The following is a 15,197-nucleotide window of genomic DNA, read 5'->3' as shown; positions in this document are numbered from 1 at the left end:
TACTTCAGCCCTCCCTGTTAGTTCTGCCATATGAGAGACAGTCATGCAGGAGGTAAGGTCATGCTCTCGGGTATTTCGTAGATGCATGTAAGGACATGCTTGCCACACCCCTATTATCATACCAAGGATCACTTCACAAATTCCACCCACTACACTATACTCTTGGTGCTTTTCCTAATTATCTGTTCCTTCTGACCAGTAGCAAGTCTCTGCATCCTGTTGATCCTACCTGCCAAGCATTATCCATTGTGCTTCTGCAATTTTTAAAATGTCTTTCACACTTACCATAAATAATAAACATAATGGGTCTTATCCAGATAGACATTCCTGCATATTCAACGATTTCCGCTCACTGAGTAAGGCACGACATTAGACTGTGCTAGTGGACAGCTAAGAAAAGACTCTCTTTCTTACTTAGGATCAAAGCAGCAGCTGCATCTGTTGTTATGGTTATATGCCGCCACCACCCCAATAGTTCTTCTAAAAACACTGTTTGTTTGTTTGTTTGTTTATTTATTTATTTATTTATTTATTTATTTATTTATTTATTTATATTTTGACTTATATCCCGCCCTTCCCACCGAAGTGGCTCAGGGCGGCTTACAACACAATAAACTCACATAAATTCAGCTTAAAACATTTACATAATAAGGTTAAAACCATAATTAATAAGACATAAAAAGATAAAATCAGCGGTCTATTAAGTGCATTTTAGTTCCATCCAAATTTTTCTCAGTGTCAGTTAGTTGTTGTAGGCCTGCCGGAAGAGGACTGTCTTACAGGCCCTGCGGAACTGCCCTAGGTCCCGCAGGGCCCTCACCTCTTCCGGCAGCTGGTTCCACCAGTAAGGCGCCGTTACCGAGAAGGCCCGATCCCTGGTGGATTTCAGACGGGCCTCCTTTGGCCCGGGGATTACTAACAGGTTTTGTGAACCCGATCGTAGTACTCTCTGGGGAACATGTGGGGAGAGATGGTCCCTAAGGTAGGCAGGTCCTAGGCCATATAGGGCTTTAAAGGTAATAACCAACACCTTGTACTGGACTCGGAGTGTTATTGGCAGCCAGTGCAGATCCCGAAGCCCCGACTGAATGTGCTCCCATCTTGGGAGCCCTAATAGCAGCCGGGCAGCGGCATTCTGCACTAACTGCAGCTTCCGGGTCCGGCACAAGGGTAGCCCCATGTAGAGGGCATTACAGTAGTCCAACCTCGAGGTGACCGTGGCATGAATCACTGTTGCTAGGTCGTCGCGTTCCAGGAACGGGGCCAGTTGCCTCGCCCGCCTAAGATGAAAGAATGCGGACTTGGCAGTGGCTGCTATTTGAGCCTCCATTGTCAATGAAGGCTCCAATAGTACCCCCAGACTTTTGACCCTGCGCGCCGCTATCAACGGGGCGCTGTCAAAAACTGGCAGGGAGATTTCCCCTCCCGGGCCGCAGTGACCCAAGCAAAGGACCTCTGTCTTCGCCGGATTCAGCTTCAGCCCGCTCAGCCTAAGCCACCTAGCCACTGCTTGTAACGCCCGGTCCAGATTTTCTGGGGCGCAGGCAGGCCGGCCATCCATAAGTAGATAGAGTTGGGTGTCATCAGCATATTGATGACAACCCAGCCCATACCTTCGGGCAATCTGGGCAAGGGGGCGCATATAGATGTTAAATAACATCGGGGAAAGTACCGCCCCTTGAGGCACTCCGCAATCAAGCGCGTGTCTCCGGGACAGTTCGTCCCCAATCGTCACCTTTTGTCCCCGACCGTCAAGGAAAGAGGAAAGCCATTGCAAGGCCAGCCCCTGAAGCCCCGCGTCGGCAAGGCGGCAGGCCAGAAGCCGATGGTCGACCATATTGAATGCTGCCGATAGGTCTAACAACATCAGCACCGCCGAGCCGCCTTGATCCAGATGCCGCTGAAGGTCATCCACCAGGGCGACCAGCACTGTCTCCGTCCCATGGCCCAGGTGGAAGCCAGACTGGCAGGAGTGAAGGACAGAAGCGTCCTCCAGGAAACTCTGTAGCTGCAATGCCACTGCCCTCTCAATAAGTTTGCCCAAAAAGGGCAAATTCGAGACTGGCCAATAGTGTGCCAATTCGGCCGGATCTAACGTTGTTTTTTTCAAGAGGGGGCGGACCACCGCCTCTTTAAGCGTTAAGAGGGTTGACGTATAAGACCTGTTAAAGATTAGACAGTGCAGTGCTTTACTCAGCAGCATAAACTTTGGGACTCTTGGGCCACCTTCAAGGTTAAAGGATGTTTGTTGACATTAACATAATGTACATTCCTAGTGTATGCTGCAACTCGTTTTCATCACCAACACTTCCTGTTTTAAGCACTTGTAAAAATGAATAAAATGGTCACACAGAAACAAAAATGAGTCAAGCTTGTAAGCATGGACTGATGTTGATAATGCAGTTGAACAATACTGTACTTGTAACAGTTTGTATGCAAGTTTGCTATTCAAAATAGAAATCATCCAGAAGGCAAAGGATTTCCCATTAATGTAATTAGTGAAAAAAGAATACAACAAAAACACCATGTCATGTAACAGGTTGGAATTACAAATAAGATTCAGATTCCTGTAATAATTTTTAAAAGGGGGAAAAGACCCGAAAAGAGACACAATTCCTGTCTTTCTTGAACGAGTCTTTCAAAATGTGTCAGATGTCTTACAGTGTGTGACAGGTTAGCTGTTTGTAGCAATTCCCCTCCCTCCCTAATACCAGGATTTTCTCTGGAGCTTTAAGGCACTCTCTCCTTCCTTACAAATTTTGAAGACAACCTGTCTTGTTCATTTAACATGAAACTCAGAAGACAGGAAAGTCGGGGGAGGAAGATCTTTTCCCAAAAAAAGCTTTTTAAATTAAGACTACAAAAGATTTTATTTAAAAAAACCCTAAAGGAATTGATGCTAAACATGCCTTCAGATAATAATAAAAACTTGTGTTGTATATCCAGGAAAAAAACAATCACTTGAATGCTTCTCTCATTTGTCTGCTTTTCTAAGACACTGGAAAGAAAAATATATTCCTTCTCCACATTAGGAGATTCTGTTTGCTTAAAAAGAAACTCTGGCACTTGGAAAAACAGACTCTGGTCGCTTTGCTCAGTTAATATACAGCCTTAGTTCTGCTTCACACACTGCAGAGCAGCAAATATATATTGCTACCATGGGGTGCTGAACCACAGGCAATCCTAGCTCTCTGTTTGCATACAGGTATGTTGTACTTAGTTGGGGATGTTAGGGCTTTGATCTCATCCAGCTGTCCAGCATGGCACTCAAACCCCAGACAAACTCAACATAATCCAGAAAAGCCATAAACATGCCTAAATCCCACTGGAATTATCTGGATTTATGCCTGGCCAGCTCTCTCAACTGCACCCATTGTGTTGAAGTATGCCCTATGGCTTGCTGTCCAAGCAAGCTTTATATTTCTATACATTTCACATCATATCCTAGTTATTCTAAATAACAAATACCAGAATGTCCATATACATTTTTAAATTAAAATCCATTTAAATCAGCTAAAATACAAAATTTGGTCTGGTGAATTTCAAGAAGCAGGAGTGTCATGTATAGCTTATAACCACCATCCTGTGCACTCTCTGAACATGGTCCTTGGATGCCATTATTAAGATAAAACTTGGAATGGAATGTAGACTTGTGCCATTCAGGTAAGGAAAACGGCACAGGGGAGGCTGGATCCCCTTTTGAATCCCCAATCTGAATCTGGCAGCATGTACTATGGGGTGCTACCATGGGGTGCTAAACAAGGAAAATCCTAGCTCTCTGTTTGCATACAGATATGCAAGGTTAGATAAGAACTTTGTTATTCTTATTTTAAATATCCAGCTTTTCTCTCTGATTAGGGACCGAAAGCAGCTTCCCACATTGTCCTCTGAGTAATCTTCACAACCACCTTGTGAAGATAGGCTAGGCCAAGAAATTGTGACAAATTCATGGTCACCTGGCAGACTTCCATAGTAGAGTGGACATTCAAACCTGGTGGTCCCAGGTCCTATTCCAATGCTGTAACCATTATGCTATGCCAGCCCTTGTCTGCCTATTACACAGAATACATACCCCAGACCTAAACACTACACTTCATAATGTGCAACCAACTTTGCTATTTTAAATTTAATAATCATGATGGAATGTGGCTGAGGAGACACTGGGGACACAGATTGAGAGAGACCACAAACTGCTACACTTACCCTCTTCCTTGTCCTTCTTTATCTTAGAAATACAGAAACATAGAGCTGAAAGGTACCCAAAGGTACCAAAGGGTCATCTGGTCCAGCCTCCTGGACAGTGCAGGAAATTCACATCTACTTCTGCCCCCCACGCCCTCGCTGATCCCTGCTCTTTGCCTTGAGTAAGCCAAAAAACCTCCAGGATTCTTGGCCCAATCTCACATGGAGGAAACTTCCTTCCTGACCCTTCCTTGACGTCTACCTAATAATTCTGATTCACTGATCTGAGAAAAAGCAAGAAGGATAATCTAATTAGAGCCCTCTAATATGGTATGAATACAAAATACCTCTTACTACTCAACCAGCTGTTTACTCTTTTCCAGCTTCACAGATAGTGTAGAATCTGCTAGCATAGGCTTTTTTTGAGCAGGAACACCCAGGAATACAGTTCTGGCTGGCTTGGTATCAGGGTGTGTGGCCTAATATGCAAATGAGTCACTGCTGGGAGAGCCAGTTTGGTGTAGTGGTTAAGTGTGCGGACTCTTATCTGGGAGAACCGGGTTTGATTCCCCACTCCTCCACTTGCACCTGCTGGAATGGCCTTGGGTCAGCCATAGCTCTGGCAGAGGTTGTCCTTGAAAGGGCAGCTGCTGTGAGAGCCCTCTCCAGCCCCACCCACCTCACAGGGTGTCTGTTGTGGGGGAGGAAGGTAAAGGAGATTGTGAGCCGCTCTGAAACTCTTCGGAGTGGAGGGCGGGATATAAATCCAATATCTTCTTCTTCTTCTTCTTTTCTACACAAAAAAAGCCCTGAAGATGATAACGTTGGTACATGTAAACTGTTAAAGTAAGCACTATCCTTCCAGTTCTTTGGGAACATTTGCATAAACATTACATTTTACTTATATGTGAAGCTCAGTGCCAGTGTTTACTTCAGATAGTGCAGCACCTGCCTGTGACATGAACACTCAAGCCACGTTTCACACATGATAGTAGGCATGCTTTCCCCCATACTGAATTATAAGGACCATTGGACAAACAATAGATCAAAGCTCATGTGTTTCTTTAAAAATAGTAATAAAACTAATCCTCTGTGAGCAAAGTCAGGTAAATTACCTTGTGCCTACAACCTCTGGGGGAAAAAGCTCAATTTCAAAGGTTAACACACAAAACAAATATGCCCAGCTAGCTCAAAGGCCTGAATGTAAAATATATTTGCAGATTTGGGTGATGTTTTAAAGGTCCTGGCCAAGTTTTAATGGGCTGTCACACACGAGCGGTTATGAAAGACTTACAATGAACCGAGCTGATAAGCTGATTTGATTTGAATTAACTGCATGAGATTGCTGCTTTGAAAAGCTGGCCGAAAGAGGCAGCAGCAAATGCATTCTTACAAGCCACTGGGATGGCTGCTTCAGAGGCAAAGAAGTGTGGAAGGTAGGGGAAGCTAATTGAGAGATGCATTTGTTTGAGTCTGACATCTTTTCCCCTGAAGGAACCCAGCACAATAGAGGTGGGCTCTCTATTTATGCTTTCAATAAAGCAGCCTAATAAGCTTGTGTTTGAGGCTTTGTTCCTATCCGATGCTTTTCACAGATAATTTTAAAGAAATAATGTCAGCAGTTAGCATTTGGGGTTGCATTGATCAACCATCGAGCTTTCTCCTAGGGTTGCCTACTTCAAGGCTGTTGCTTGGAGCATCGCAGCACCTTAAGCTATTCCTTTCATTTATCACCCAAGAATGCTTCTCAGTCAAGGGCATGTTTAAAAAAGAAAGAAATTGGTATCTAAAATAGGGAACATTTAAAATGGGTCTTACCTAGATTATTTGGTCCGAATTTGTTCCATTTCACTGACTGTTGCTTTTTTTTTTTTTAATGAACATTCCAGATGCCATCATGGCCAACCCACTGTGTTTCCCAGTTTCTGCAATGTTTTCTATATTTTCCTCCAATTTGTTTGGTGATTTTAAAAAATAAAATAAAATGCAATTGCTATCCTGTGTCAATTACCCCTTGAGTTTTCCCAGGACTACTGCTCCAGCTGAGTTTCTTCCTGATTTTTGCACATTACCATTTTCTCTTAGGGCTCCTACAGATTAATGGTTAATTTGCTTTGAAAGCAATAGGTAGCAATAAAATTCTGAGCAGTAATTTTTCATCTACTACAGATTCTTTTTTTTAACTAAAGACCCCCTTTGGAACTGATAATGAATTAGTCCAAAAATTAAGGGGAAGATGCAGTGAGATCAGGGCCTTTTCTGAAGAAGATTTACTTCTGAATAGATATCAACAGGGCTTTTTTTGAGCAGCAATACACAGGAATGCAGTCCCAGCTGGCTTGGCATCAGGGGGTGTGGCCTAATATGCAAATGAGTCCCAGCTGGACTTTTTCTACAAAAAAAGTCTTGGATACCAAATAGGATCTTGCCCCTGGAGCCAGGTAATATACAGTACCATGCAGTGCCCCAGTTTCAGTTCAAGTTTAGGGTTGCCAATTCTGGGTTCAGAAATACCTGAAGATTTGATGGTAGAGTCTGGCTGTGTGGGGTTTAGTGTGGGGACGGACCTCTCTAGGCTATAATGCTGCACAATCCACCTTCTGAAGCAGCCATTTTATCCAAGAATAGTGGAATAAATGTTTTAAATAAATAATAAACAATTTATGTAGCCTAGAGATCACTTGTAATTTCAAGAGATCTCCAGCAACTACCTGGAAGGTGGCAACCATATTTTAGCTGCAGAACAGTAATCCTTTAATAACCGTCCTGCTAAAGTTGCCAACCCATAGTCAGGGCTTGGAGGTTTCCTAGAATTACAACAGATCTCCAGACTACAGAGATCAGTTGCCCTGGAGGAAGCAGCAGCTTCAGAAGAAAGACTCCATGACATCACATCTCCACTGAGCCTCCTCCCCTCCCCAAACACCACCTTCTCCAGATACCAATCCCAAATCTTCAGGAATTTCCCAAATCAGAGTTGGCAACCCTAGCTCCTGTGGAGAGTCTCATAGGACTATGGCTTTGTGAAACCCAGATATAAGGAATGTGTCAAATCTGTTTAGCTTCAAGTTTCCAGTGATTTCAGTGGGACTTAAATAGTGCGTAGTGGGGTACTGGAGGTATAAAGACAGTTCTTATAGTGCCTGCCTTTTTACAGAGCATTTTAACTTAGGATATTTGAGGTGCTTTTCAACAGTTCTCTTGGCTCCATTTTTTCTACTATTCCTAGCAATAATGAGAACACTGAAACTATTTTTCAGTAAGTCTAATAGTCCCAAGGGTAAACAAAAATGAAAGGAATGCAACAAATAGCAGAATCAAATACAAAACTGCTGAACTCATTTAAAGGAGCTTTCAGCTTTGCACAGTAACTACCCATCTCCATTATAATTAATTTTCTAATGCATTACACACTACTCAATAAACATTGTAATTAAACCTGCCATGGGAAACAAGTGAGCAGATCTAAAGTACGCCATGCAGTTCATAGAACCTCAGGTTATACAAAAGATATTTCATCTTGCTTCTTACACTATTTAATGCAAAACATATTCATTCTTGTGATGGAGTGCAGCTGAAGAAAGAGCAGAACAACCCATTACATAGTTTTATGATGAGGAACTGTTTTTAATGGGTTGTGGCCGTGGAGTGTCAACTTAAGGGACAGACCAACATGCAAGAAGATAACTACTTAGTTCTTTTTTCCTTTTTCACACTGAAAATCACCATTCCCAAACTGCTTTTTCCCCACTAGCGAAAATGTATGAGTACTAGTTAGTTTCTCAGTAGGAGTAAAGTATCTTGGGTAGCAATTTTCTGTGAAGCAATTTGTAAAGGAAAGAGCTCTTTTAAATTGGGGGTCCTTCTCTTGGGAAAATAATCATGAAACAATATATAACCTGCAACATTTAACCTCCAAGAAAGTTTCAGACACAATAAGCTGTTGGGTGTAGTGTGATCATTGCATCATTTTTTGTACCTTCTTGTGTACAAAAGTACAAAACCTTCCAGATCTTACCTGGTTGATGTACACAGGATGAATTCCTAAATGTATGTTCCTTACTTGAAGGATGTAACATCTCATGCCAATTTGCACATATGAAACAAGCTTCACAAACTGAACATTAGAGATGGAATTTTTGTACTCCCTGACATAGCTTCAAACAACATTTTTCCAAGGATGCAATTCACACATCCATGTGCACGTCATTGAGTAACATTATGTGCATATGTGAATTATCACTTAGAATAGGAGCCATTATTGTATTTGTTATGGGGATGCTGCAGGAAGTCCTAACACATAGAAAAACTCACTACGCAATCTGATGTCATTGCACTGAGGGTTTCTAATGTCCATCATAGTTGCTGGTTGTTGTAGTTGTCTCCTTGCAAATAGATGGCTGATGTTTTGGGCCCACTTGTCTCTACTGAATGGACCTGAGAACAGGTGCCTGACTGAGTAAAAGGACAGGTCCTCTTGTGGATCAAAAACTGGCTGAGTAATAGGAAGCAGAGAGTGAGTATAAATGGGCAGTCTTCGCAGTGGAGGACGGTAAGCAGTGGGGTGCCGCAGGGCTCGGTACTGGGTCCCATGCTCTTTAACTTGTTCATAAATGATTTAGAGTTGGGAGTGAGCAGTGAAATGGCCAAGTTTGCGGATGACACTAATTGTTCAGGGTGGTGAGAACCAGAGAGGATTGTGAGGAACTCCAAAGGGATCTGTTGAGGCTGGGTGAGTGGGCATCAACGTGGCAGATGTGGTTCAATGGGGCCAAGTGCAAAGTAATGCACATTGGGGCCAAGAATCCCAGCTACCAATACAAGTTGATTGGGTGTGAACTGGCAGAGACTGACCAAGAGAGAGATCTTGGGGTCGTGGTAGATAACTCACTGAAAATGTCAAGACAGTGTGCGTTTGCAATAAAAAAGGCCAGTGCCATGCTGGGAATTATTAGGAAGGGAATTGAAAACAAATCAGCCAGTATCATAATGCCCCTGTATAAATCGATGGTGCAGTCTCATTTGGAGTACTGTGTGCAGTTCTGGTCGCCGCATCTCAAAAAGGATATTATAGCATTGGAGAAAGTCCAGAGAAGGGCAACTAGAATGATTAAAGGGCTGGAGCACTTTCCCTATGAAGAAAGGTTGAAACGCTTGGGACTCTTTAGCTTGGAGAAACGTCGACTGCGGGGTGACATGATAGAGGTTTACAAGATAATGCATGGGATGGAGAAAGTAGAGAAAGAAGTACTTTTGTCCCTTTCTCACAATACAAGAACTCATGGGCATTCGATGAAATTGCTAAGCAGACAGGTTAAAACGGATAAAGTCAGGAGCCTGGGGGTACTTCTGGAGCCTTCCTTAACAATGGAGGCCCAGATAGCAGCCACTGCCAAGTCCGCATTCTTCCATCTTATGCGGGCAAGGCAGCTGGCTCCCTTCCTGGAGCGCGACGATCTAGCAACGGTGATCCATGCTACGGTCACCTTGAGGTTGGACTACTGCAATGCCCTCTACATGGGGCTGCCCCTGTGCCGAACCCGGAAATTGCAGCTGGTGCAGAACGCTGCCGCCCGGTTGTTATTGGGGCTCCCAAGGTGGGAGCACATTCAGCCGGGACTTCGGGCTCTGCACTGGCTGCCAATATCCTACCGAGTTCGGTACAAGGTGCTGGTTATTACCTTTAAAGCCCTATATGGCCTAGGACCTGCCTACCTGAGGGACCGTCTCTTCCCACACGTTCCCCAGTGAGCACTGAGATCGGGGACTCAAAACCTCCTGGTTGTCCCCGGGCCAAAAGAAGCCCGTTTGAAAGCTACAAGGGACAGGGCCTTCTCCGTAGTGGCTCCACCCTGGTGGAACCAGCTGCCAGAAGAGGTAAGGGCCCTGCGGGACCTCACCCAATTCCGCAGGGCCTGTAAGACAACTCTCTTCCGGCTGGCCCACAACCAACCAGCATAGAGTACTGAACACTGAACATCGAACATCGAACTTGAATTGAGTGTAGCTTTAAGACCGCTGAATGATTTTAATGTTTTATGTATATAACAAATGTTTAGATTTTTAACTATAAATTATGTAATGTTAATTTTAATGCTTAATTTTATATCTTATGTTAGTTTTACATGTTGTAAGCCGCCCTGAGCCACCTAGTGGGAAGGGCGGGATATAAATCCCAGATAAATAAATAAATAAATAAAAGGAAGTACTTCTTCACCCAAAGGGTGATTAACATGTGGAATTCACTGCCACAGGAGGTGGTGGCGGCCACAAGTATAGCCACCTTCAAGAGAGGTTTAGATAAAAATATGGAGCACAGGTCCATCAGTGGCTATTAGCCACAGTGTGTGTGTATATATAAATTTTTTTGCCACTGTGTGACACAGAGTGTTGGACTGGATGAGCCGTTGGCCTGATCCAACATGGCTTCTCTTATGTTCTTATGAGTACTCTAACCTGGGAACCCACAGCCAAAGGGGGACATTATCCATAGAAGGGGGAAAATCACAACATGATGATACTTTGTTATATAGGGAGCATTCCTAAACGATAGGAAGGTGAAAGATTTGTTGTTGATTCCTTTGGTAGGCACTCTGCTTTTAGAGACTTACTGAAGGAAAACCATGAAGCAAATATAGCCTTTGTTATACTAGTACATTGAACTTTTGGAAGATGGTCCAAGACAATTGTATTAATGACTGTCATCGTGATCTTTCACAGATGTCAAACAAAAGAATGTGGTGAGTATTATATATGGAACTTTCTATACTGTTTTGTCACTTGACTGGGTACAAATACATGAATCAGCTTAGCACAGAGGCAAGCAATTATGTCCTTTATCAAGTGTGTCGAACATATTGACCTGCGTCAATGATAGAAGATAACAGGTAGTCTTGACAAACCATTGTAATTAACTAAAACTCTATAGACTCTGAAGCTCAAGGAGAATTTATTTAGCTGTAGCAGCTCTTTAAAGGTAAAGTCAACAAACACATCTTTACTACTACTTCACCCAGTGTCTTGACTTCATAGAAATATTGTAACCAGAGCTGTAATTTCAAAATAAACTTGCTTGGAGACAGTCCCCTGTATTCAGGGCCAGCGCTAGTGAGTTGACAAGGTAGGCTGTTGCCTGGAGCACCATCTGGCCACAGGGGCGGGATCTGCAGGAGTAGCTGCAGCAAGCCTCCTTGCATGTTCCAGTCCAAATGGGCTGGGCTTGTGCAGCACCTCTGAAGGAGCCAGCTGCTGGTGGTGAAAGACAGTTGCAGGAGTGGTGGCAGAGAGGTGCTGGCAGTGGCAAGCTGCCATGAAGGAGGTGCCATCGAGGAGCAGCAGGGCATGGCGCATGGTGGTGAGCCCATGCAGGTGGCACCAAAGGCAGAGGAGAGCCAAGGGTGCCAGCCTGAGGAGCTGGGGCGGCAATGGCAGCAGGAGCATGGTGAGATGCTGCCTCTTCGCCGAGCAAGAGACTGGCAGCAGCGCCTCCTCTTCCTCCTTGCCCCGGACTGCTGCCGACACCTCTTGCTGCTGGAGCAGGAGCTGCAAGCCAGCACCTATGTGCTGCTCAAGCACCTTAAGGATCACTCCTTCGACAGCTTGTTGGAAGCTGTTGAGTCCTATGGAGGCCTGTCTGGCGGCTGCATCCTAGTCCCCCGCACCAAGAACCACCTGGTCACCCTGCCCCAGCTCCTGCTCGACAAGCTCTTCCACTGGCCTGACCTTCAGCACCCGCCCCAGCTCAAGCCCCTCTGCAAGTGCCTCAGCTTTGGCTTGCCTGATATACCTACCATGTACTGCAACTCCTACCACTTCAGCCGCCTCTGCAGTCCAGGTAAACTGCTGCTGCTGTGGGGAAGGGAGGGAGCCTCACTTCAGCCACCCTCATCCGTGGCAGTATACCTTGATGCACCAAACATCAGGGACCCCCAGACTTCCTGCCTTGCCTCCAAGTGGCTGCTGCTGCTGGGAACAGAACCCTGAGTGAAGCTGGACCTTCAATCAGCTTATTTTGTCTACAGATGATGCTCGAGCAAGGCTCAAGCCCAGGGACATATTCTAGCAGAACAAGCTGGGGGAGCTGCCACCTGGTAAAGGCTAGCAGATTTGTGCAGAAATTGTTTCAAGAGGATAGATCTGTTGGTCTCCATTAGAAAAGCTAAGCCAACAAGATTTTGAGGGGGATCAGTTTTTGAGAGCTCAAAATATCTGATGAAGGGAGCTCCTACCCTGGAAATCTGCTCACTGTAAGGTGCTCCTGAATTCAAATCTTACTCTTGCGCTGGGGTTGTGAGATGAATAGGTGCTGGTGATCCCTGGTCCGAAAGAGGTCCGGCTGTCCTCAACAAGGGCCAGGGCTTTTTCAGTCCTGGTTCCAGCTTGGTGGAACACTCTGCCAGAAGACATCAGGGCCCTACAGGATCTTTTACAGTTTTGCAGGGCCTGTAAGGCAGAGATGTTCCGCCAAGCCTTTGTATGAGGACAGTGACGGTTGCCATCCTGGCATCTTTTCCTCTCCACCCCCTCTTGGGGGAATCCCCCCACCCCCGTTGTGATCCAATAACTGAATAAGAGCACTTTAAAGATGCCATCAGGATTTGTAATTTTTAATGTAATTGATTATATATATATAATGCAACTGATTTTACTGTTGTACATAGTCCTGAGCCTGGCGCTGGCCAGGATAGGGCGAGTCATCAAAAATAATAATAATGTGGTTTTTTTAATTGGGCAGGGGGGCAAGTAGGTAGCCTTGCCTAGGGTGCCAAAAAGCATGGTACCGTCCCTGCCAGTATTTAGGTTTTAGAATCATTAGAGTTGATCTACAGGAAAAAAAAATGCAGTTCCAATGACACTGTCAAAGAATGTACATTACCCATCCAAACCGACTGAGTTTGCAAACGTTGTTGTAGAGTTTTTCTACATTTCACTGAACATCAGAATGCAAGCTGCTGTATTTACTCACCGCAGTGTGTCCAGCACAATAGGTGTAGCTAGCATGGGACTGGTAGTGCAAGCTGGTTCTTGGGAAAGCATAGGTGTTCCAAAGAGGTTGGCTGCTGTTCCACTGTGAACTAAAGCCAGGGCTCATGGTCACCCGATATTTACTGTTGTGGTATGTTCTCACTGTGGAGTTGGGCTACGAAAAGAGAAAGAAAATCTAATATAAAATGCAAATAACTGGAATCTAATTAAGGAACATAACATTGCATTTGCAAAGCACACAAAATTTTCTACAGGAAAGGTGGTAATAACTTATAAAACCATGAACATAAGAGTTTAAGAATCCTGGACCACAAGATGACCCACAAAGTCTATTGGGGAGGGTTAATCCCCTTGTCTTCCACTGGCACTTGCCCCCTACAAGCACCATTTCCCCTCTACCCCTGTTGTTTCATTTCCCCACTCTCCCCACTATGTCAAGCCACATTGTCCCCTACCCAGTGGTCTCTTCCTTCTCATTGTCTTTCCAGTTGGCACCAGTGGCTCAATTTTGGCTGCAATTTTGGGTTACTATGGCAACCCTGAATGCCACATGCACAGATATCACTCTTACAGATGTTTGAGGGAGTGCGCCAGACAACATTTCTAACAAATTTGATTTTTCTACAAACTCAGGGATTCCCTTTGGTTTGCAGAGCTTTAAACAGTAGTATTTGCTGGCCTTATTATGCATTTCCCCCCTTTTTTCATTCTGCATGAAAGCGAACCCTTGGTTAGTAGATATTCTTCAGAATTATCAAAAGGCTGGAGAACTAGTAGGCCTCCTATAAAAGCCACAATTTACCTATGATCCTCCAAATGAGGGGCACAAACTCTGTCATAATCTAGGTAGCAGTAAAATATAGCAATGGATAATCCTAAAGGATAACTGACATAACATGTAATTTACACATTGTAAATCAATGTAAGAAAACAGAGATACATTATTGAATATAAAGAATCACATGAAAGTAATTGTCAGTATTTAATAGTGTAACTTAACAGACATACATGAATAATGACAATCCATCAATTGTATGCATTGTCAGTAATATTTATATTGCATTTCTTCTTGCTGTGACCCCAGTTCACACATGTAATCAGTGATGTAGTTTATTTTAAGCTGAACCATACACATTGCTTCTACTTGAGTAAGTTTCATTCCTTTCATGCTATTTTTTATTCATCTGTTGCTGGATGCAGTGATGATTTGTCATCTGTTATCACTGGGATAATTATTAGCGACTGTTGATTAGCAACTTGATTATGTTCTTTGAGATTATGATTGGAAGCTGATACTATTAGCTAACAGGTGGTTATAGAAACATTTAAAAAATAAATTTGGCAATGTCTAATTCATGGTTAATAGGACAAGAAGGTGGCATGGTATAGCCTGATCTTGTAAACTAAGCAGGGTTAGTACTTAGAAAGGAAAAGAAAAACAAAGACGACTCTTTAGAGGAAGGCAAAGGCAAGCCACCTCTGCTTCTCACTTGCCTAGAAAGCCCTTTGCTGGAGTCACCATAAACCAGTTATGACTTAACAGCACTTTATACACACACACACACAATTCAGGGTTGATGCAATATTTTTGAAGCAGGTCCCCATGTCTTAGCCATCTGAAGTTAGAACGCACCCATTTTTTAATGACTGCTGCATGGAAGGAGGGCCATTCCTATTTACAGCTTCAATCAGCTACTGCATTGCTGAATACACGGGCTTTAAAAAGTCAGTCAGGATGCTCAGAGGTCTTCATATTCAGTACAGAACAATGGAGTAAGGGGCCATCATGCAGTGACATCTTAGAATCACATCTTGCTCACACTGAAATGGTCCAAGAGGTAAACAAAACCCTCTTTTGACATTTCAAAAGAGGGCTGAAATTGTAGACTGTTAGGGCAGCTAACGCTTTCTTAAATGAACAAGCTCTCTCTCCTGTCTTCACACTCATTGTGTATGACTCTTAAATAACCAAAATATATGCAATACCTGCACAGAAAGGCCATCTCATTTTATTTTTAGCCATATTGTAT

General features: G+C 43.8%; 1 protein-coding gene across 2 annotated transcripts in view; it reads right to left on the bottom strand.

The window, feature by feature from the left end:
• The window catches only part of RBMS3 (RNA binding motif single stranded interacting protein 3), a 1,175,542-nt gene that overhangs the window by 802,217 nt on the left and 358,128 nt on the right, over window positions 1–15,197 (bottom strand). For both annotated transcript variants that reach the window (XM_060248818.1, XM_060248816.1), the window contains exon 3: window positions 13,148–13,321. In XM_060248818.1, coding sequence (XP_060104801.1) covers window positions 13,148–13,273 — 126 coding nt within the window. In that variant the 5' untranslated portion in view covers window positions 13,274–13,321. The remainder of the gene's footprint in view (window positions 1–13,147; window positions 13,322–15,197) is intronic.

Source organism: Heteronotia binoei, chromosome 10 (genome assembly GCF_032191835.1).
Source record: "Heteronotia binoei isolate CCM8104 ecotype False Entrance Well chromosome 10, APGP_CSIRO_Hbin_v1, whole genome shotgun sequence".
Taxonomy (NCBI): Eukaryota; Metazoa; Chordata; class Lepidosauria; order Squamata; family Gekkonidae; genus Heteronotia; species Heteronotia binoei.
The sequence above is the reverse complement of the archived record's forward strand: the minus strand, read 5'-3'. Positions and strand labels throughout refer to the sequence as shown.